At 54.5% G+C, this 19,295-nt stretch overlaps 1 protein-coding gene across 1 annotated transcript in view; it reads right to left on the bottom strand.

The window, feature by feature from the left end:
• CIB4 (calcium and integrin binding family member 4) overlaps window positions 1-19,063 on the bottom strand; it is a 37,253-nt gene extending 18,190 nt beyond the window's left edge. The window contains exons 1-3 of the mRNA XM_081101013.1: window positions 18,995-19,063; window positions 18,090-18,124; window positions 14,186-14,282 (exon numbers count right to left, since the gene is read on the bottom strand). Of these exons, the coding sequence (XP_080957139.1) occupies window positions 14,186-14,282; window positions 18,090-18,124; window positions 18,995-19,048 (186 nt within the window). The 5' untranslated portion in view covers window positions 19,049-19,063. The remainder of the gene's footprint in view (window positions 1-14,185; window positions 14,283-18,089; window positions 18,125-18,994) is intronic.
• Between the last annotated feature and the right edge of the window lie 232 nt (window positions 19,064-19,295).

Below are 19,295 nucleotides of genomic sequence, written 5' to 3'. Positions count from 1 at the left end.
CCATCTCAGCTTTTCAGCAATGCAGCTTCCCCGAGCAAAAGAGAAAAAATAAAAAAGGAACCAAAAGGCCAATGGCCCCCCGATTGTTTATCAAATCTGTTGGAGGAGAAAAAAGCTTACACTAGAGATAAGTGCCTATTCACATTTGTACATTAATATTGGCAGCAGCTTGAGGTCAACTAACCCTGCAGTGTCGGGCAGCACATTCAACAACATTCAAGTTCCTGGTTCACAAGAGCAACAGGCAAAGCAAGCTGTGTGGCCTGGGGCAGAGCCTCGCGCCTCCCCTCTGGCCCATCTGCAGAATGGGCAGAACCATCACTCTGCTCTGCTCAGGGGGCTCTGGGGGTCAGATGAGATCATATTTGCACGACACTTGGTACTGGCAGGCCCCCGATCAAAGCTCCTGTCCTCCTGTCAGCATCACAGCGGGCAACGCCACAACTGTGGAGCTCCCAAGGCAAGTTGTTACCTGGGCCAACACGTTGCCAGGAGCTCCCCCTGCCTGCCGGTGGGCAGCAGAAACGTTAGTTCTGGCTCCACTGGGCGCCTCAGGGCCAGCTGCAGGCTGTGGCCTTAGACCAGTGATGGCGAACCTTTTGAGCTCGGCGTGTCAGCATTTTGAAAAACCCTAACTTAACTCTGGTGCCGTGTCACATATAGAAATTTTTTGATCTTTGCAACCATAGTAAAACATAGACTTATATTTTTGATATTTATTTTATATATTTAAATGCCATTTAACAAAGAAAAATCAACCAAAAAAATGAGTTCGCGTGTCACCGCTGACACGCATGTCATAGGTTCGCTATCACTGCCTTAGAGTCATCGCCTCCCAGTGAGAGCTCCATGGGGCGCCAACGAGAGCAGGTCTGGTGGAAAGAGGTGAGAAGGGAGCAGACCTGTGAGCACATAACCTCATCTTGCAGCTGATAGCCAATCATAGAGAAGCTAGCACCCCTCTGCGTGTCTGAGTCCATGGGCAGCTTTCCTCAAAATTCACAGCCCTGAACCCCACCCGGGCTTTCGGAGCAGCACCTTGAGGGGTAGGGCCCAAGCATCTGCAAGCTGCCCAGGTAGTTTCGGCCCATCCTTAGGCGACACGAAGTCACAGTGCTAACGAATGGCAGAGACGTGATGCCAGATGCTGCACACACACCCTCCGCCCCTGCCACTGTCCCCTCTAGGACACAGCCTCTCACCCAGCAAGGACAGGAGCGGTGCAGGAAGTGGTGTGCAGCACGCAAGACCAACCTCTGACCTCTCCCCAGGGCTAACACCCAACCTGAAAACATTGATTTCACACAGAATCCTTCCAAAGCTTCCTCCAGCTCCCCCCACCCCAATCTCACTGACTGAGGCCAGGCCCTGCAGAGGCAGGCAAGTTACGTCACCCCCAACCCACATGCCCCGCCCCCCCCCCCCCACACACACATACACACATTCTCTCCTTGCTCACTGTCAACTGTCCACCTGTGACAAACTGTCTTTCCCATCAACATGTGGGTTCAGCCTTTCCCCTCTTACTCCCCGCTTCCAGCTCCTGCCGGATTTATTTAGGAAATGTTGCCGTTTCCCGCCTTAGCCATCCTGATGAAAACCACTTCTCCCGAGCACCAGATAAAGTGCTGCTGTTGAATGGATGGCTCTCGAGGTCAGCCCTAAGGCTTTGTTGTTTTACTGAATGACCAGGAGAATGAGGGAAACATCACATGCCGGGAGGAGGGAGGACGCCCTGTGAGCAGAGACCCCTCTGCTCGGAGGCCAGGACGAGAGGAGCTCTCTGCCCGGTAGAGAAGGGAGTGGCGGGCCCTCTGGGAGGGGGGGCTGAGAACAGATGGAAGGGGGAGAGGAGAGGAGGTGATGGGTGCAAATGCTCCAAGATGGGCCCCTTCCTGAGATCCCCCTTCTTTCCCCTCCCCAGCCTTCCGCAGTGCCGACCAAAATTCGCGCAGTGCTTGGCATGAGTGGAGTTTCCTTGAAAATCGGTGAAAAGGTTAAGAGCTTTATTTGGATTAATAGGAAGTGAAGCAGATATGGAGAAGGGACATAAGGAGACAGAAGAGCCCTTCTTCCTTGTCCCTTGTAAGCTCCCTCCTCCCCCAAGACAAGAAGAGAAGAAGGAGAGGGCGTAGAGCCCAGGGACGGCGTTGCAGCCCCAGGTGCCTCTGGGCTCAGGAGTTGCTTTCTCTGTGTAGATGCTGTTGCACCCCGACCAGCACTGACTCGGGCCGCAGGCTGGGAACCTAACAACAGTTTATAGTTTTTTCTGTGGAAAACGCAAACAGCAGCCCCTATGAAAACCGGTTAAAACACAGTCTGCACCTGTCCTCTAAGGCCTGTGTGCAAGCGGGAACCTGGGAGGAAGGGGATGCGGGCGCCGGGGCAGCTCGGGCACCGCGGTTCCGGGAGGGCTGGGACGGAGCCTCTGCTTCTCACGGGAGCAGCTCTGGGCCTCCTGGTTCCGCCCGCTGTTTACAAGCCGCCTTCCTGTCCGTAAGCAGGAGGGGTTCTCAGATGGTGTCGGGGCTGCTTTGCAGCTGTGCGGGGACACCCACCCTCGGCCCCTGGGAGCAAGTTCCCCTGTGAACTCTGGAGGATGTATATCTTTGCCTCGAGACAATCATTTCTCTTTCATCAACACATCTAAGCATCTAAGCAACAACAGTTGATCTATTTCGTCCTTCACTTTGAATCAACTGATATAAACTAGAATGGGCTCACACACATAGCTCCCCTATCACCAATAGCTCTCTCTTTCTCCCCCCGCCCCCCTCTCTTTCTCTCAACACTGCAAACTGAATGAAGCAATTTAAAGTCCCATTTTTGTTTCACTCCCCAGCGTTTTGGACTATTGAAAATTTGAAACCTCCAACTTCCTATTCTTCACTTTCCCTTGTATCCTGGGAACATGGCCCCAGCCCCAGCAGGCCGCCCGTGACTGCTAAGGGCCCTACCCTCCAGCCATGATTCATCATCACCTGGGCGTTCAATAAGCGCCTACTGGCGGCCCAGATCTCCAGGCATCACACTTGATTCATGCTTCGCCTTGGGCCCGCGGGGGACAGGCAGGAAGGAGAGAAATGGGCGCTTGCTACACATTTACTATGAACCCGGTGCTGTGCCCGCCACAGTCACATGTGTCATCCCATTTATTCCTTACGTCAGCCCAAGCAGCAGATCTACGTCCATTGTATAGACCAGTGATGGCGAACCTTTTGAGCTCGGCGTGTCAGCATTTTGAAAAACCCTAACTTAACTCTGGTGCCGTGTCACATATAGAAATTTTTTGATCTTTGCAACCAGAGTAAAACAAAGACTTATATTTTTGATATTTATTTTATATATTTAAATGCCATTTAACAAAGAAAAATCAACCAAAAAAATGAGTTCGTGTGTCACCTCTGACATGCGTGTCATAGGTTCGCCACCACTGGTATAGACGAAGAAAAGCAAGGAGCAGAGAGGTTAAATAGCCAAACAAAAGAAAGACCAGGGACATGACCCCAGATCGGTCTGACCCTCAAACCTGAGCTCTTCCCATGGAGTGGGTTTCAGGGAGACGCTGCCTCAAAATAGGAGTGGGGGGTGAGGGTGGGGGGATGCCCACGGAGGTGTCAAGCTGCTGGGTCAGCAGGCAGGTCCAGGCTGAGTGCCAAGGAACGTGCTATGACTGATGCCGGTGCCAGCTCAAGGAGGACCAAGGGCGAGAGTGAAAAATGACCCATGAATCCTGGCATCTGGGGGGTGGCAGGGTGAGCCAATGCTGGGTCACAGGGGTGATGTGGAGTTCTGCACCCAGGTCCACAGCGGCTCCCTCCAGGATGGTACCAGTGAGGCAGCAGTGCAGGGGGAGGAGAACTGCGGGGCGCGGGGGGGCGGGGGGGGAGGTTGGCCACAAATTGGCAGGAGATGCCCAGAGAGCAGTGCATCTGGGGAAGGGCTCCAGCAACACCCTCATGGAGGATGGAGAAGATGGACTGGCCCACAACCCAGGCACAGGCGCCTATTGCCAACCACATGCCAAGCGACCCTTAGGCATCTACGTCACCTTGGAGAGAGGTCTCTATGATGTCACCCAGCTCTGTCTTTTATCGTTGACTCAGATTAAGGATCTTTAGGAGCCCAGGTTTTTAAATCTTGTGCTTTTTACGCCCCTTGAGACATCAATGTTTTTCCATGTTGCTACATAGTCAGTATTATTATTATCATCTTAATGGCGACATAGTTCAAATTCCCGGAATGGACGGCCCTATCTTTCTAATGCCTCCAAGGAGAATCTGGAAATCTAAACTAAGAAAAAACATTTTTTTTAATGAAGAAAATGATACATTAGGATGTTTATTGCAAAATTATTTATAGTAGCAAAAAATAATAACCCCAAACCGGAAAGAGTGTTAATGTCCAGCAATGAGAGGATGGTTTAGTAAATCAGAACTCAATGCAATTATACAACCATAAAATGATAATTACACAGACTATGTAGCAACATGAAGAAACATTTATGCCTAATGGGGGGAAAAAGCACAAAATAAAATTATATTTCTGTCCACAGTGATGTAAAATAAAGAGTGCCCCGGGGGGGAAAGGTGGCCAACGAAAATAAGAAATGACAGCTTCTGTGAGGGTGTTTGGGTGCTAAGGAACTGCTTTTAGAAAATGTATTATCATGCTGACATGCTATGTTAACAATAACTAAAAAGCAAGTTAAAAAAGAAAGCCCGCCACAGAGATGATTTGCTAAGCAAGCAAACAAGCTCTCCTTCCTCGAGGGTGGGAAGCAGGGGTTGTTGCGTCTCTCTTCTGCTTTGTAATCTGTCCTGAAGATGAAGTTCACTGGAGGAAGGCTGCCATTCATCTCCTGGTCTGCGTCTGCACCTTTCCAATGCATTCCTAAGTACACAGCCACATGCTCACTCCTCCATGAACGCTGCCCCCAAATCCCATTCACCTGCCTGGAGCATTGCAGCTTTTCCCCACCCATTCGCATCCAGTCTTCAGAAAACCCCCTGAGGTGGGCAGGGCTGCTAGGATTAGGTCCATTTTTCAGATGGGAAAACTGAGATTTGTACAAACTGCAAACTCCAGTCCAGGACTTTGAACAACAAGGTGGATGAGCCTGGGAGACTGGAGGGCTGAGTCCTGGAGGCCTCAGTTGCGCCCCCCACACCACAGGGGCCTGTGGCTCTGTTAGGGGCTGAGCCCAGAGCTAAGAGAAGGGAAGGGTCCCCGGGAAGCCCCTCTGTGGTTGGACCTGTGCTGGGCCTGGGTGAATGTGTCCCCGCACCCGGCTGTGCGGAGCCCCCGTGGCCTACAGCTCCGGCCAGGCAGCGCACGCCGCCCCCCACGCCAGCCGCTCATGCCACTGGGAAGCCTTTCAGAGCTGCGGGCGCCTTGTCCCTGTGGAGGCGGCGGCATGCCCGAGGCCTGCAGAGGGTCCAAAATCCTGGGAACAGAGCCCCGGCCAGCACCTCGTTAGGAGGCCCAAAGGCGGGTGGGAGCCGTTCAGGAACAATGTTATTTATTTTTCTATTTTTAAACAAGTCTGAGGTCTCTGGGGGCACAAATGAAGTTATCGGGAAAGACATGAGGGGAAGAGCGCCTCGGCCAGCTTGCCGAGAGGAGCCCTAGGGACCAGGACCTTGCAAAGCTGAGATGGGCTTGTTTGTCTTATGCTCTGAGAGCCCAGGGCTGGGACCAGGGTGCTGGACAAGCCTCTTCCCTCGGTGCTGCTGGGGAGCTGGGGTGCGAGCAATACTTCTCAATGATCCCATCAGTCATGTGCAGCGGGGGGAGGCGGCTCCCCCTCCGGAAGGAAGCCCGGTTCACATCTCACCTCGGCCACGTGAACGCTTCCCAGACCCTCCGTCTCCTCATCCGGCACCAGGGCCGGCCATTCTGGCCTCGAGTCCCCAGCACCTCTCACCGGGAGGAGCAATGGGTGACGTGTGCACCTGGGGGGCTGGGAGCCCCCTCTCCTCCCACAACCCAAGCTGCCTGTCAGGTGCTCGGGGCAAGGGGAACACGCTGTGCTCTTGGGAGCTTTCGGAGAAATCATGACTCATGGGCAGGATCAACCCAAGGGCTGCGTGGACTTGGCCGGGTGAGAAAGGCCTCCCAGGAAGTGAGAAGCGTGTGAGGAGCAAGGAGAGCTGGACCTGTGGTCATGGTCTGGTCTGGTCCTTACCAGGTGCCAGCTGGGTGACTGGGCAGGTCACTCATTCACTCCAGGCCTGAATGGGCCCCTCCATGAACCAAAGTCCATCACAGAGCTGCTTCCCAAGGTCGATGAGAGGGTCCGATTAAGATCTGACACGTGAGGCGGCAGGAGGATGCTCAAGCGCCATACAATTGACAACTCCTCCCCAATTCCTGCCCCAGACAGCAGTGAGAAGTATGAGTTGAGACAATTGCAACAGGCAAGCACTGGGGAGTCCTTATGCATCGCCCCCTCCCGGAGGCCCCGCACACAGGCAGCCACTGCAGGTACAGAACCTCCAACCCAGGATGCATTGGGTGACAGGGGGCCCTCGGCCTTCCCTGCAGACTCCCTCCACCCCCATCGCCCCAGCTTAGAGCCGCCGGGCATCTGTGCCTTGCCCTGGGGTCCACATAGAAAGTTGGGCCAAGAAAAAGGAAGGAATTGGCCCAAGACCACTCAGCCAGGGGCAGGGGATGGGGGGGAGGGGGAGCTAAAACTAGAACCCAGAGCTCTTCCCCACCTTCCAGGCTTTCCTGACTGCCTGTCTGGGAGGCGTGACACACCTGGGAGATGGGGAAGCTGAGGCAGAGAAGCGCAGTGCGGTGCTCGAGGCCGCTGGGTCGGTGGCGCAGCCCAGGCGGGCGGCCAGACCCCAGCTCTCTGCTGCTGGCTGCTCAGCCCAGAGCAAAGACTGCGTCCTACATCCCTGAGCTTTTTCTGAAACCAACCACTTCTTAATTCTTTGGCTGAATGTCTAAATAAGGATTTTTGCCAATTCTGAGCCCCGCTAACTGATGAAGTTGTCAGAAAAAGATCTAATGATGCTTGAAAATGCAGGGAGTGAGCCAGCTGCCAAATTGCCCTCCCAGCTCTGACTCTGCGTCAAGGAATCGGGGGACCCTCCCCCCGGGGGGTGGGGGGCTGGAGGTTGAGACTCTGCCGCCTTTCATCAGCTGGGTGATGCGGATGAGTTGCTTAACCCCTTTGAACTCCCTCCTCCACGGGTCGCTCTGAGGATTAAATGAGATGACGTGTGTGTGACATGTCAGCACAGTGCCAGGCACAGCACAGATGCAGGGCAGCCTGGGAGGGTGGGGCAGGGCATGGACTGGGGTGGCTGTGCCTGCAGTCCCCAGTGAGTGAGCTGAAGCCACCAGCTCCATTTGGGGAAGTGCTGGGGCAGCCCCAATATCTTGGAGGGAGGGGGCAGCATGCGTCTCAGCTGGGATGGAAGGCTCAGCCTGACCTCAGGCCCTGGGAGGTGGGCCTGGGAGGCTGGGCAGGCCCCGCCCTCTCTCCTCTCCTCTTTCTCGGTGGAACATTTGTCCTCGCAGGCCTGGCACAGAAGCCCAAGAGGCTGGGCTCTGAGAGGGCCTGCCCCCCCCCCCCCCGAAATGAGCTGGACCTAAGTACAGGCCACCCCAAAACACAAGACACACATACGTCATCTGCCTCCCAAGGGTAGGGCTCAGGTGAGTGTCCCAGCTATTTCCCCTCCATCACCAACTGTCCAGGCCACATCTCTCTCCTGTTTTCCCTCCTCTCCTGGCTACATGCATGTACACAGATGTAGACATGTATGCACACACATCGCCTGCTTGGTGACCTTTCATCTTCCCCAGAAGATGGAGAAGAACTAACAGGTCTTGGGTACAAACGTATTTTTGCAATTCTGGGGCTTTGCACAGAACTGTTAACTTCCCGGAGACTCAGTTTCCTCATCTGTCAACGGGGAAATACCACTGAGCTTTACTTAACTATCACGGCTGTGAGAAGCACATGAGACGGAGCACGGACAGGGCCTGTAACCAAGAAGCACATGACTAATGCCAGTGGACATTTGGGGCTGGAAAGTAGAATTGCTGTAACCATGAAATCTGCTTCTATTTTTAGCAAACCAGGGAGAGTATCTGAGGGTGAGGGAGGGGCCCAGGCAGTGGCCTAAATACAGCATGAGGATTATCACGGGGTCCAGCTGTCCTAGTCCAGGCTGTAGGTAATCAAACATACCCCTCCCAGCAGGCTGCCTCCTCTGCGTGCTCAATTCTGTGCCCACTGGCTGAATGCAAAGTGCTCAGAGCGGTCCTCTGGCACCTCATGGGAGCCGAGAGGTGCACGTTAGGAGTGGGCAGGCCGGCTCTGTACCAGGGATCAAACCTCAGAGTTTCCTCGGGATGTGGTGGGAGTGGGAGCTGCAGAGGGAAGCCTGGGCTCCATCTCTGCTCGGCCTGTGAGGGGCCCTGGGACCCTTGTAGGATCAGGTCCCATCTTGTGCCTCCGTTTCTTCATTTATAAAGGCCTGTCCACTCCTGGGAGGTGCAATCTGGCCACGAAAAAGCTCTGACAAAATTGGTTTTTAAAAAAGCACAGGCAGATGCCTGGAGCCCCCTCCCTCCAGGATATTGGGGCTGCCCCAGCACTTCCCCAAATGGAGCTGGTGGCTTCAGCTCACTCACTGGGGGCTGCAGGCACAGCCACTCCAGTCCATGCACCAGGTCTCACTCCCCCCCACACTCTTCTCAGGTGGCCAGGCGTGCCATCACCCATGGAGAAGGGGCCCAGGCGCCATAGGCCACCAGGACCCCTGCCAGCCCAGGACTCTGCAAGACGAAGCAGGCGGTCATTTGTAATAACAGAGTTTTCACTGGACGGATTGCTTACCCCCTTTGACCCTCTGCTTCCCAAGCTGTCAACGCGGATAATAACTCAGCCGGCCGAGGGCTGCCGGGAGTTAGCGTAGGTGCCGGAGGGCTGAGCACTGGCTGGCCCAGCCTCAGGACACCACTAGGGAGGTCGTTCTGGGCCCTTCGGGGAGGGGTGCTGTTCCCAGACCTGCCTGGCTGCCCCAGAAGCCACTCAGCATCCTAAAAAGTGGGGAGGGGACGCTGCCGAAGCATGACCAAGGTGTCTTGGGCTGGGTCGCTCTAAGAGGGACGGTGTCCTCCAGGTAGCCTGGGTGAGCCTCTCTGGGCCCCAGTGTTTGGCACTGGGGTCAAGAATCAGCTCTGTAAAGCCCCGAGGTTTGTGATTCTCCCGCTTGTTCTTAGCCCTGAATTTCCTAAGAAAAGGCCTCGTTAGCCCCCAAACCTCAATCAGTGCGCAACGCAGAGGAAGCGCAGAGCAATGACTTACGGGGTGAATGAATGAGAACCAGGTGTGGGAACCTCATTCATCAGCCTCTTTTAAAACATCTCTTATCCACGGGACTCTCCCCTGGATGATCGACAGGACAAGGAGTGACATTTCCCAGGGGGCCGTGGGGAAGCAGGGGCTCCCAGAGCAGCCTGGCCGGGCTGGAGTGTGGGGTGGGGACGGGCCAGCGTGGGAGCGAGGCTCTGAGGACACCAGGAGGCGGGGTGCCTGGGAAGCTGGGAGTGGAAATCACCGAGAAAGGGCTGGGGCCCCGCTGTCTGTGTGGAAGGCCCCGAGGCGGCAGCGATGAGGAGAGGGTGCTTCGGGGTGTCCCCTGAACACCAGGTGTGATTCCTCAGTGAAGGTGACAGGTGGGGCACTGGCATCTATTTCCTGACACCCCGTCAAACTGAAATAAAGGGCGTCTTTAGAGGCTTGACCTACGGAAGCAGAGAGAACGCGAGGGAAGCAGATGAGCGAGCGGTGACTGAGGCGGCAGGTGTCAACCTGTCCCACATCCCAGAGCCCTCTAAAGCAGCGGTTCTCAACCTGTGGGTCGCGACCCCCTTGGGGGTCGAACGACCCTTTCACAGGGGTCGCCTAAGACCATCGGAAAACACATATATAATTACATACTGTTTTTGTGATTAATCACTATGCTTTAATTATGTTCAACTTGTAACAATGAAATCGGGGGCCACCACACCATGAGGAGCTGTATTAAAGGGTCGCGGCACGAGGAAGGCTGAGAGCCACTGCAAAGGCTCTGGAACGGAAAGCACCAGGTCTCACTGGAAACGGAGGTCGGCTAACAGGAGAACAGATCGAAAGTCTTGAAAGACAGCTGGGGTTCTAGACCTCCCCCTACTCGACACGGTGGGGTGATTGCCCCCCTCCAGCCCCCGCAGAAGATTGGAGGGCTGTTCTCTGCGCTGGGGACGTCAACCACCACTGAGAACTGGAAGTTAAATTAATGTATTTAATATATTTAAGTCTGAGACTCCACCAGCCCTCTTTCCCGACTCGGCTCCAGGATACTGGCCGCCAGGACTTCACTCCTGCCTTCTCTAGAGTGTCCTCAAGAAATGGCCCCTTCAGAGCACCCTCCAGAACAGCTCGGTCCATAAACCCCACCCAAGGATTTGAGCTTTGAAACAGCTTCTTAACAACCACCCCCTCCCCGCACTGTAATGATGAGCAGACAATGGCCAGCTCTCCAGGGAAGGCCTCTGGCAGGAATGACAAGACCCAAACCGGCTGGTGGGGAAAAGTACGATTGGAGAAAACAGCCTCGAGGAGAAAGGGAGAGGATACTATTAAAAAAAAGGAATAAACTTGAGCTCTTGGAAATCAAAAGCATGATGGCAGAAGTGGGAAACTAAATTAGAGTTGGGGGTCAAGTTGAGGGGAGTTCCCAGGAAGAAGAGCCAAAGAGGAAGCTGGCAGGTAGCTGAGAAGTGATGAAAAGTGAAGGACCAACCCACACGGGCGACATCAGGAGATTAGCGCTCCAGAACGAGAGAACGGAGGAAGCAGAGGGGAGAAGTCATCCAAGAAATAATTCACAGAAATGTCCGTGAACTGAAGGACCGTTCCCACCAATGGGTCCTCTGTGTGCCCGGTACCTGGGGAAAAGGACCCACACTCACTCACATTGTTGGTAATTTCAGAAGCAAAGAGCATACAAGTTTCCGGGGGGCGGGGGGCGGGGTGGAGAACAAGGTCACACACGAAAAGAATCAGGAAACTTTTTAACAACAACAGCAAAGCTAAAATGAAATAGAGTGATGCTTTCCAAATTCTGGCATTGGAAAAAAAATTGCATCCAACCTGTAATTCAATTCCCTCTATGAAGAGTGAGGGGAGAGTAAGACACTGAGATATGTGAGGTGTGAAGGCATTTACCTCCATGCGCCTTTACCAGGAAGCTACTGCAGGATGCGCTCCACCAAAACAAGGGGGGAAACCGACAGAGAGGAACCTGGGGATTGGCAGACCCCAGGCAGACACAGTGTGTAAGCTTCCACAGCCCCGACCTTCCAGGAGACCTGAGATCTTCCCGCAGGTCCTGCCACCCACAGTCTGGGCCCGGAAATTAGACACCCCGTCACACCACACCACTACGCATCCATGTTTACAGAAAGCAAGATCGTTATTTACAAGAACAGAAACACTGAGCTAATTCACTTTTAAAAACACCAAGTAGAGCAGCAGACAGAGAGAAAACAGAAGCCTTCTGAGCGGAACAGGCGGGGCCCTGTCCGCAGGCTTCCCCACCCCCCTCTGCTGCCCCGGCCGCTCTCCCCTGCTCCCCGCTGATGGGCAGACCCTTCCCAGTATTGCCCAGCCCCCATTATCCACAAGTGAAGCCAAGTTAAGAAAACAGAACCTTCCCGGACCACTGGAGATCCCCAGCCAAGTTGCAGCGGTGCCTGAGCTCCCTGGGGCCCCATTCTCCAAGCCTTTTCCAGAGATGTGTTCTGGGCAGGGTGAGTCATGGGCACCCGGCCTCGGAGAAAGAACACAGGGACACTGGTCCCCCACCTCCTAGCAAGCCTCTCCTTGCTCATCGTGGGGGGCAAGTTTTTGCTTCATCCAGGATTGGAAAGACACAGAGGGGAACTTTAGACCTAGACCTAAACCCCCAAAGTTTAGATCTGAGGGCCTGGGATGGTCAGCGACAAAGTTCTCGACAACCAGGAACAAAGGGAGAAAAATAAAGACGAAAAGGGATGCGTATGGAAAGAACTATTCTTGCTTCTGGGATTAGATCCTTCTTACGTTTCTGTTCTAAAATGAACATGGGGGGGGGGGGGAGTAGAATGATGGTGATTGTGATTGACATATTTTTTAATGTCCTTACTTGGCAAAATAGGAAGGTTGACATCTCTAGCTAGTGTTCCTCAAAAAAAGAAGAAGAAGAAGAAGAAAGAGGAGGAGGAGGAGGAGGAGGAGGAGGAGGAGGAGGAGGAGGAGAAGAAGAAGAAGAGGGGCTTGTTTCTAAGTGGTTAGAGCCCCTCACTCCTCTTGTGAAGTGACTTGCCTACGATCACATGGCTAGCAGGTGAGTTCGAACCTAGCTCTTCTGCTCCTGGCCCAGGGCCCTGCCCCCTAGTTCTCTAGATGTGGCAATGGCTGTGTTCTCAATTCAGGAGATGGTTCTGGTTGCTCAGAACCAGTTGGCAAAGCAACAAAGAAACAAACAAAAAAAAAATTAAAAAGGCAAAACAAGTCAATGTGATCACCATAAGCACATCTGCATAGACAACGGTATGGAAGGAAAGCGGGCCCAATGGTCCTGGCCGTCCCCCTCTGAGGCGGGCTGCCTGCTGATTTTTACTGTGTTTTTCCTTTTCTCTGTTTTCCAGTGACCTTGTTTCTGTTTGTATGACAACATAAAATAATAACCATGTAGAAAGATGAAATAAGAGAAGTAAAATTAAAGTAATTTCTTTCAAAGATCCCATCACTTTCTGGCCACTTTCCAATGAATAAACTCTTGGGGGTTGGTGCTCCAGAGATGGCCTAGGTCCCCGCCCTGCCCTGTGGGCGTGGCCTGCCCAGGACCCTCCCTCCACGGCCCTCCAACCCTGGGCTTCACTGCAGCCTGACATTCATGCTGCATCATCCCCCAGCTGCCAAATGGTGACCCCACAGACAAGCAGCCCCCAGACCACCCAGGGTCATTGCCAGGGTGCTCCTGCCCACCTGGCCTGAGTAGAAGTGGAGAGCCCAGCCTTGGGGGTCAGTCTTGACTGACAGTTCAGGCTCTGCTGTCAGATGGCCCTGGGCAAGTCATTTCCCTCTCGGGGCTTCTGTTCCAATGGGTAAAACCAGGGTGGAGAGCGTTTGACAGGGAGTAGACAGGGTGGTCTCTAAGTTTCTTTCCAGGCTTAATATTGAAATATGCTGGGACTGACCAGTGACATCATCCCCCACACATTTGGCCTTGCCTCTCTGGGCTGCCCTCGGGTCCCTGAGTGGAGAGTCTAGGTCTGAGAGAAGTCCCAGCCATTTCACAAAAGTGTGAATGAGCATATGTGTGTGTGTGTGTGTGCAGTGTGCATGTGGGGGTGTTGGGGTGTGCAGGGGTGTGTATGTGAGTAGGAGGTACCAGAAGGACATCATCCAGTTATCTCACCTTTTGGGGGATCCTGCTCCTTTCCTTGACAAAACCCCAGCCATCCATCCCACCCCTCTGCCACCCGTCTTCTCATTCCCTTGTCTTCTCTATTCCTGCTTCTGTGTCAAGTCCCAGCTCTGTGTTCCTCCTCTGTCTCTGACCTAGAACAAGACCTGTTGCTCTGTAGCCCTGGTTAAGTGTGTGCCCTCCCCCCCCCACACACACACATGTGGTCTCTCCCCCAGGGCACCATCCCCCAGGCCCACGGGGGATGCCCTCGGCTCTCAGAGTCCACCGTGGTCCAGACAGAAATGAAGATGGGTTCCACTGCACAATGACAAAGTCAAAGCATTTTTTCCGCCGAGATCTGAATGAAAAATCCGGAAGCCCGACAGCGCCATGATTTGTTACCCTGACGTCGCCTCTCTACGCATTGAACAGGGTTTAATTAAAATCTCATGAGTGATGAGGGCCCTTTGACTGTGCACCTCTGGGCTCTTCCAGGTGGAAAGGCAAGGTCTTTTCACAACAAGGACGAAGGCTCAAGGATGGCCCTAAAAGATTGGGGGTGGGGGGTCGCTGCAGCTCAGGCAAGCACAGCCTGTGGGCTTGAGCCACACCCACCACACCACCCCCACTTCACGAGGGAGGAGACTGAGATCAGCTCTTTCAGCCCCTCAGCGGCTCCCAGTGACCCCACCCCCATCGCCCCTCCACCCTGGACTCACCCTCAGGGCCGGCAGGGAGCTGACCTGGTCCGTGGTCAGCGTGGCCTCCTTGTAGTACTTCCCGGGCGGGCAGAGCTTCAGGAAGGTGTCGTGGATGCTGAGAAGCGAGACGTGACGGGCTGGGGAGTAGAGACCAGCAAGCCCCCTCCCTCCCTCCACCGTGCTCGTTGGAGGAAAGGACTCAGGATTGATTGACACAGAAAAGGCAGTTATAAATCATCCACCCTTCCAGAAACATCCTTGAGGCTGCAGTGCACAGAGCTCACCTGGCGTGGGATGGGTGGGGGGAGACATTCCCCAGACTGAAGGACAAGGAGGAGAGGAGCCGTCTGCCCCAGCCCCAAGGAGCATTATCATGGTGATGGTTAGAATTGCAGGTGGGAGGTGACCACAAAAAGCAAACTGACTTTCAGTCCATGTTATGAACGTTGAAGCATTCTCTGAGGCCATGGGCCCAGGGCAGATGGCTCCCGCTGTCCTCATCCAGGTTCCCCCTGGGAGTGCCTGCTGCAGGCTGCCTCCTCTCGGAGACACTTTTCATGGAACAGGGCCATTATCTCTCATTTACAGATGAGGACACTGAGGCTCAAGGTGAAATAACTTGCCTAAGGTCACACGGTAGTCAGAGTGAAAGCCAGAGCTATAGACACCCAGCCCTTCTCCCAGGAGCCCAGAGAAGGGAGGTGTCAGGGTGGCTGAGGGAGACTTTAGAAACCTCGCCTGCCCCTGAAGCCCTCTCCTCATTTACCAAGCTCCATGCTGGGTGCACTCCAGCACATGATCTCATTGAATCTTCCCATCAACCCCTGGGAGAGACATAGGGGTGGTCATTTCTATAGAGGGGTAAACTGAGGCACAGAGTGTTTAAGGGGTGTGCCCAAGGTCAGGAAGCTTGGAAGAGACAGAGTGGGGTCTGAGCCCTAAACCTGGTTCTTCTGGCTATGCCGCCCACCCCTAAAGTGTTCATCCCCCCCCCCCCGCCAGGGGAGAGCCTGGAAGCCCCACCCCCCTGGAGAGCCGAGGGGAGGGGGTGCCTGAGGAGGGCCCTGCCCAGACTTCGTGCCTCCCCAGGCCGCGGTGGGTAGGCTGCCCGCACATGAGTCGTGGCTGTGTCTCAGCTGCCACCGAATGTCCTCCTCCTCCAAATATGGATCAGCCGGCTCTAAGTGGAGCTCTGAATTAATCACTAATGGACTCAAAGTCAAAGTCATTTAAAAAACTCACACACAGCCTGCCAGAAACCCAGCGGGCAGGCTGTGGCTCCCGCACACCTAGCCCAGACGCGGGAGGGGCCGTCTGCGCCGGGAGAGGCGGGCACCTGCTCCACTGCGCACACTCAGGGACCGTGAACCAGCCACGTCCCCTCCAGGCCTGTTTCCCCCGTGTAAGATGAGTCTGGGTGGTGCCCTCGCCCCGGCTCCTCCAGGTCAGACATTCTGTGGCTGTTTCTGTCCCTCTCTCTGCTCACCTCTTACCTCTGAGGCCCCGAATTTAGTGGTTTTCCACTGGGTCCCTCGTTAGAATCATGGAGGGGGCTTGTGAAAGGGTCCGTGTCCACCCCTGGAGATTTCCATTCAAGGCCGGCGCGGAGCCCAGGCACCGATAGGTTCTAGACCAGTGGTTCTCAGCCTTCCTAATGCGCGACCCTTTAATACAGTTCCTCATGTGGTGGTGACCCCCAACCATAAAATTATTTTCGTTGCTACTTCATACTGTAATTTTGCTACTGTAAACAATATGTAATTATATATGTGTTTTCCAATGCTCTTAGGCGACCCCTGTGAAAGGGTCGTTTGACCCCTCAAGGGGTCGAGACCCACAGGTTGAGAACCGCTGTTCTATAAGCTTCCTTCCCGCTGCTGTGGTGCAGGCAGGAGGAGAACACAGTGCCTCTAGGCGGGTCCTGGCTCGGGGGCCTGGGCCATGGGGTCAGCAGGCTTTGCCCACGGGACAGCTTGCAGGTATCTTATAAATAGCCCTATCTTTAGCCTGCGGGCTTTTAGTCCCGTGATCGACTACTTCCAGGCTGTGTGCCTTGGGCACATCCTTTCTCTGAGCCAGTTCCCTCATTTGCCAAAAGGGGATGATAACACCATGAAAATAGCAATGACCACATACTCAGCACTGACCCTGGTGCCGTCACGGGTCGGGTCATCTCCTTGTCCTACTAACAGCCATTGCTCTCAGGTCACCCTTTCCCTGTAAGTGTGGAAACAGGCCCAGCGGAGGTAAGAAGCTCACCCGCCGTCACACAGCTAGGAAGTGACTGCTGAGCCTCGGACCCAGGCCTCTGGCTTCCAGGAAGCAAGCCTGTCACCGCTCCACCTGCTGTCCTGGCGTTCCAGGAAATCCAGGAGCTCAGGGCCAGGACAGGGCCTGGAGCCCGGGGAAAGCCTCCATTTCGATGGCTAGACATGCATCCTATGGATCGATGCTCACCTGTTGGATAAGCGCTTTGTGCATGAAGGTTGGATGTAACACTATCTGTAAAGCTGAAAACCATAAACAACCTAAGTGTACATTACAGGGGGCTGGGAAAATGAATTACGGTTCTTCCGTAGGAAGGAATGCTCCGTAGTCATTAAAAAAGAAAGAGGCAGATTTCTGTGCTTTAAGTAAAACCAGCCCAGATGAAAACTTTATAAAAAAGGGTCCGGAACAGTATGAATGCTGCCGTATACATGAGTAAATGTGACAGTATGAAAGGGATACCCTGTCTGAAGGCTCTGTGTCCTTCTATCTATGAAAGATTCTTCCGGAAGGCTAATGGGAAACAACTGAGCAGTGGTTACCTTTGGGGAAAAGACCTGGGAAAATGGGGGGCGGGAGGGGGGACACATATACCTTTTTATGTAGAGCTTTCTATGCTATCGAATTTTCTAGCCATGCTCACAAGTTACATTTTAGATTTTATTTTTGCTCAAGAGTTACTTTTTAGAAAAGCTCAGTAGGGGTAGTAGGATGTGAGTCATGTGGAGTTTTGTCATATTTTTTTCTATATTTAAAAAAGTGAGTGAATTTTAATTTTCAAAGGAAAATAATATAGCCCCGTGACTGGCCCTGGTCTCCATGGCTCCCTGTGTCCTGGCCACGCTCAGTGCCTGGGGAGGCTCATGCTTGTGGCAAAGGCGTCGCCTGCCTGGGACTCGAGGTGGGAAGTGTGGCTCTCAGGCCGGGCGTCATGGTGGGGAGCGCGAGTCCACGCAGAGACAGTGAGGGGAGAGGGCCCAGGCCTGAGGGTCTCACAGCGGTCTCCTCCCTCCAGCCCTGCCCCACCCCATGCCTTAGTGAGCTCATGTATCCGTCTACCAAGTGTTCGCTGAGCACCTGGCTTGGGCTGTGCATTCACCCCTCCCTCATGCCTTCCATCCCTCTGCAATCCCATGCGGGGACGTGGTGATGGGTGGCTTTGGACAGAAACCTGCGAGAGCAGGGACCAATGGTCACCATTGCACTCCAGGGCCGGCACGGTGTCTGCCACACACCAGGCACTGAAGGGAGGCTTGGGGAGGGTGTGGGTGCTGAGAGAGGTGCAGTTACCCAGCCAGTGACGGGTCCAAACGGGCTTCAGACCTGTTTCCTGAACGAATTACGGTTCATCCAGGAACCCTTGTCTTCATCATCCCAGGGAGGGCCTGTCCACCTCTGTGACTCCATGAGGAAGCCCTGCCTTGGGTCCCCCAGCAGCCTGAAGCCTGACATTCCACTCATCTCGTCAGGCCTGGGGATCACGACCCCACCCTGGGGCTGGCCCGTCTCTGCCTGCTCTGGGCAGCCTCGTCCTTCACTCTTACCACCCGTGAGCTTAGGGCTCTGCGGCTCTGAGCAGGGACCACCCGCAGGGGCCAGGGCAAGATCCCAGCCCAGGGGGCAGGGGGCCGGGGGCGGGAGGGGCTCTACTCACCACAGGATCTCATTTCTGGTCAGGAAGGTCAGCGCCTACAACAAACCACAGAGAGGTGACCTGCCCACTCCGTCCAGCCCTGCCCTGGTCTCCCGAGGAGCGGGGAGCTTCGGGGGCCGGGGTGGAACAGCCAGAAATGGAGGCGCCTGGCCCTCCGCAGCGGATGCCTGAGGGGGTGGCCGAGGAGGAAACAGTGCCCTGCCCCCTCCCCTGGCTCTCATGGTCTCCAAGGAGTGTGTGGGCTCAGACCTGGAGAGAGAATCAGAGACAAGACGGAAACCGGGCTGTGGAGCAGGGGACGGGTGGGGAGGAGGCCTGGAGGACCGGACTGGACATCAGCAAAGGCCAGGGCCACCACTATCTGACTGGTAGGCTCTAGACCAGGGGTCCTCAAACTACGGCCCGCAGGCCACATGCAAATACAAATACTGTATTTGTTCCCGTTTTGTTTTTTTTCTTCAAAATAAGATCTGTGCAGTGTGCATAGGAATTTGTTCATAGTTTTTTTTAAAACTATAGTCCGGCCCTCCAATGGTCTGAGGGACAGTGAACTGGCCCCCTGTTTAAAAAGTTTGAGGACCCCTGCTCTAGACTCTAGACTCTAGCAGTTCTCACCCTGGGGGTTGCGACCCCTTTGGCGGTCGAACGACCCTTTCACAGGGGTCGCCTAAGACCATCCTGCATATCAGATATTTACATGACGATTCATCACAGTAGCAACATTACAGTTATGAAGTAGCAACGAAAATAATTGTATGGTTGGGTCACAACATGAGGAACTGTTTTTAAAGGGCCAGAAGGTTGAGAGCCCCTGGTCTAGGGCTTCAGGTAAGAGTCTTCCCGCTTGCCCCACCTGCCTTAGGAAGCTCCCACCGCTGCCCAGAGTCTCAGCCCGATCTACCCACCTGGTACTCTTCCAGGTCCTCCCAGTGGATCTGGTACCTCAAACACTGTCCCATGCCAGCCACACCTTTCTCTCTGCCGGCAGCAGAACCTTTGCCCCCAGGGCTCACCAGTTTGTGTGACCAGGTGATCTGGTTGCCATAGCTGCCATACATTCTACCTTCTGCCCATTCTACCTGAGCTTCTGAGGGGGCAAAGAAATGGGTTCTTCTGGTTCCCAGGGCCGATAGACACCACCCTCAGCCACAAAGCGAAAGGCAGCCCAGGGGCAGGGCCGAGCGCCATTCTGTTGGCTCGGGGGTC

This window comes from Myotis nattereri (genome assembly GCF_964212035.1).
Source record: "Myotis nattereri genome assembly, chromosome: 10".
NCBI lineage: Eukaryota > Metazoa > Chordata > Mammalia > Chiroptera > Vespertilionidae > Myotis > Myotis nattereri.
Note: the sequence above shows the minus strand (reverse complement) of the source record. Positions and strands in the feature narration are given on the sequence as shown.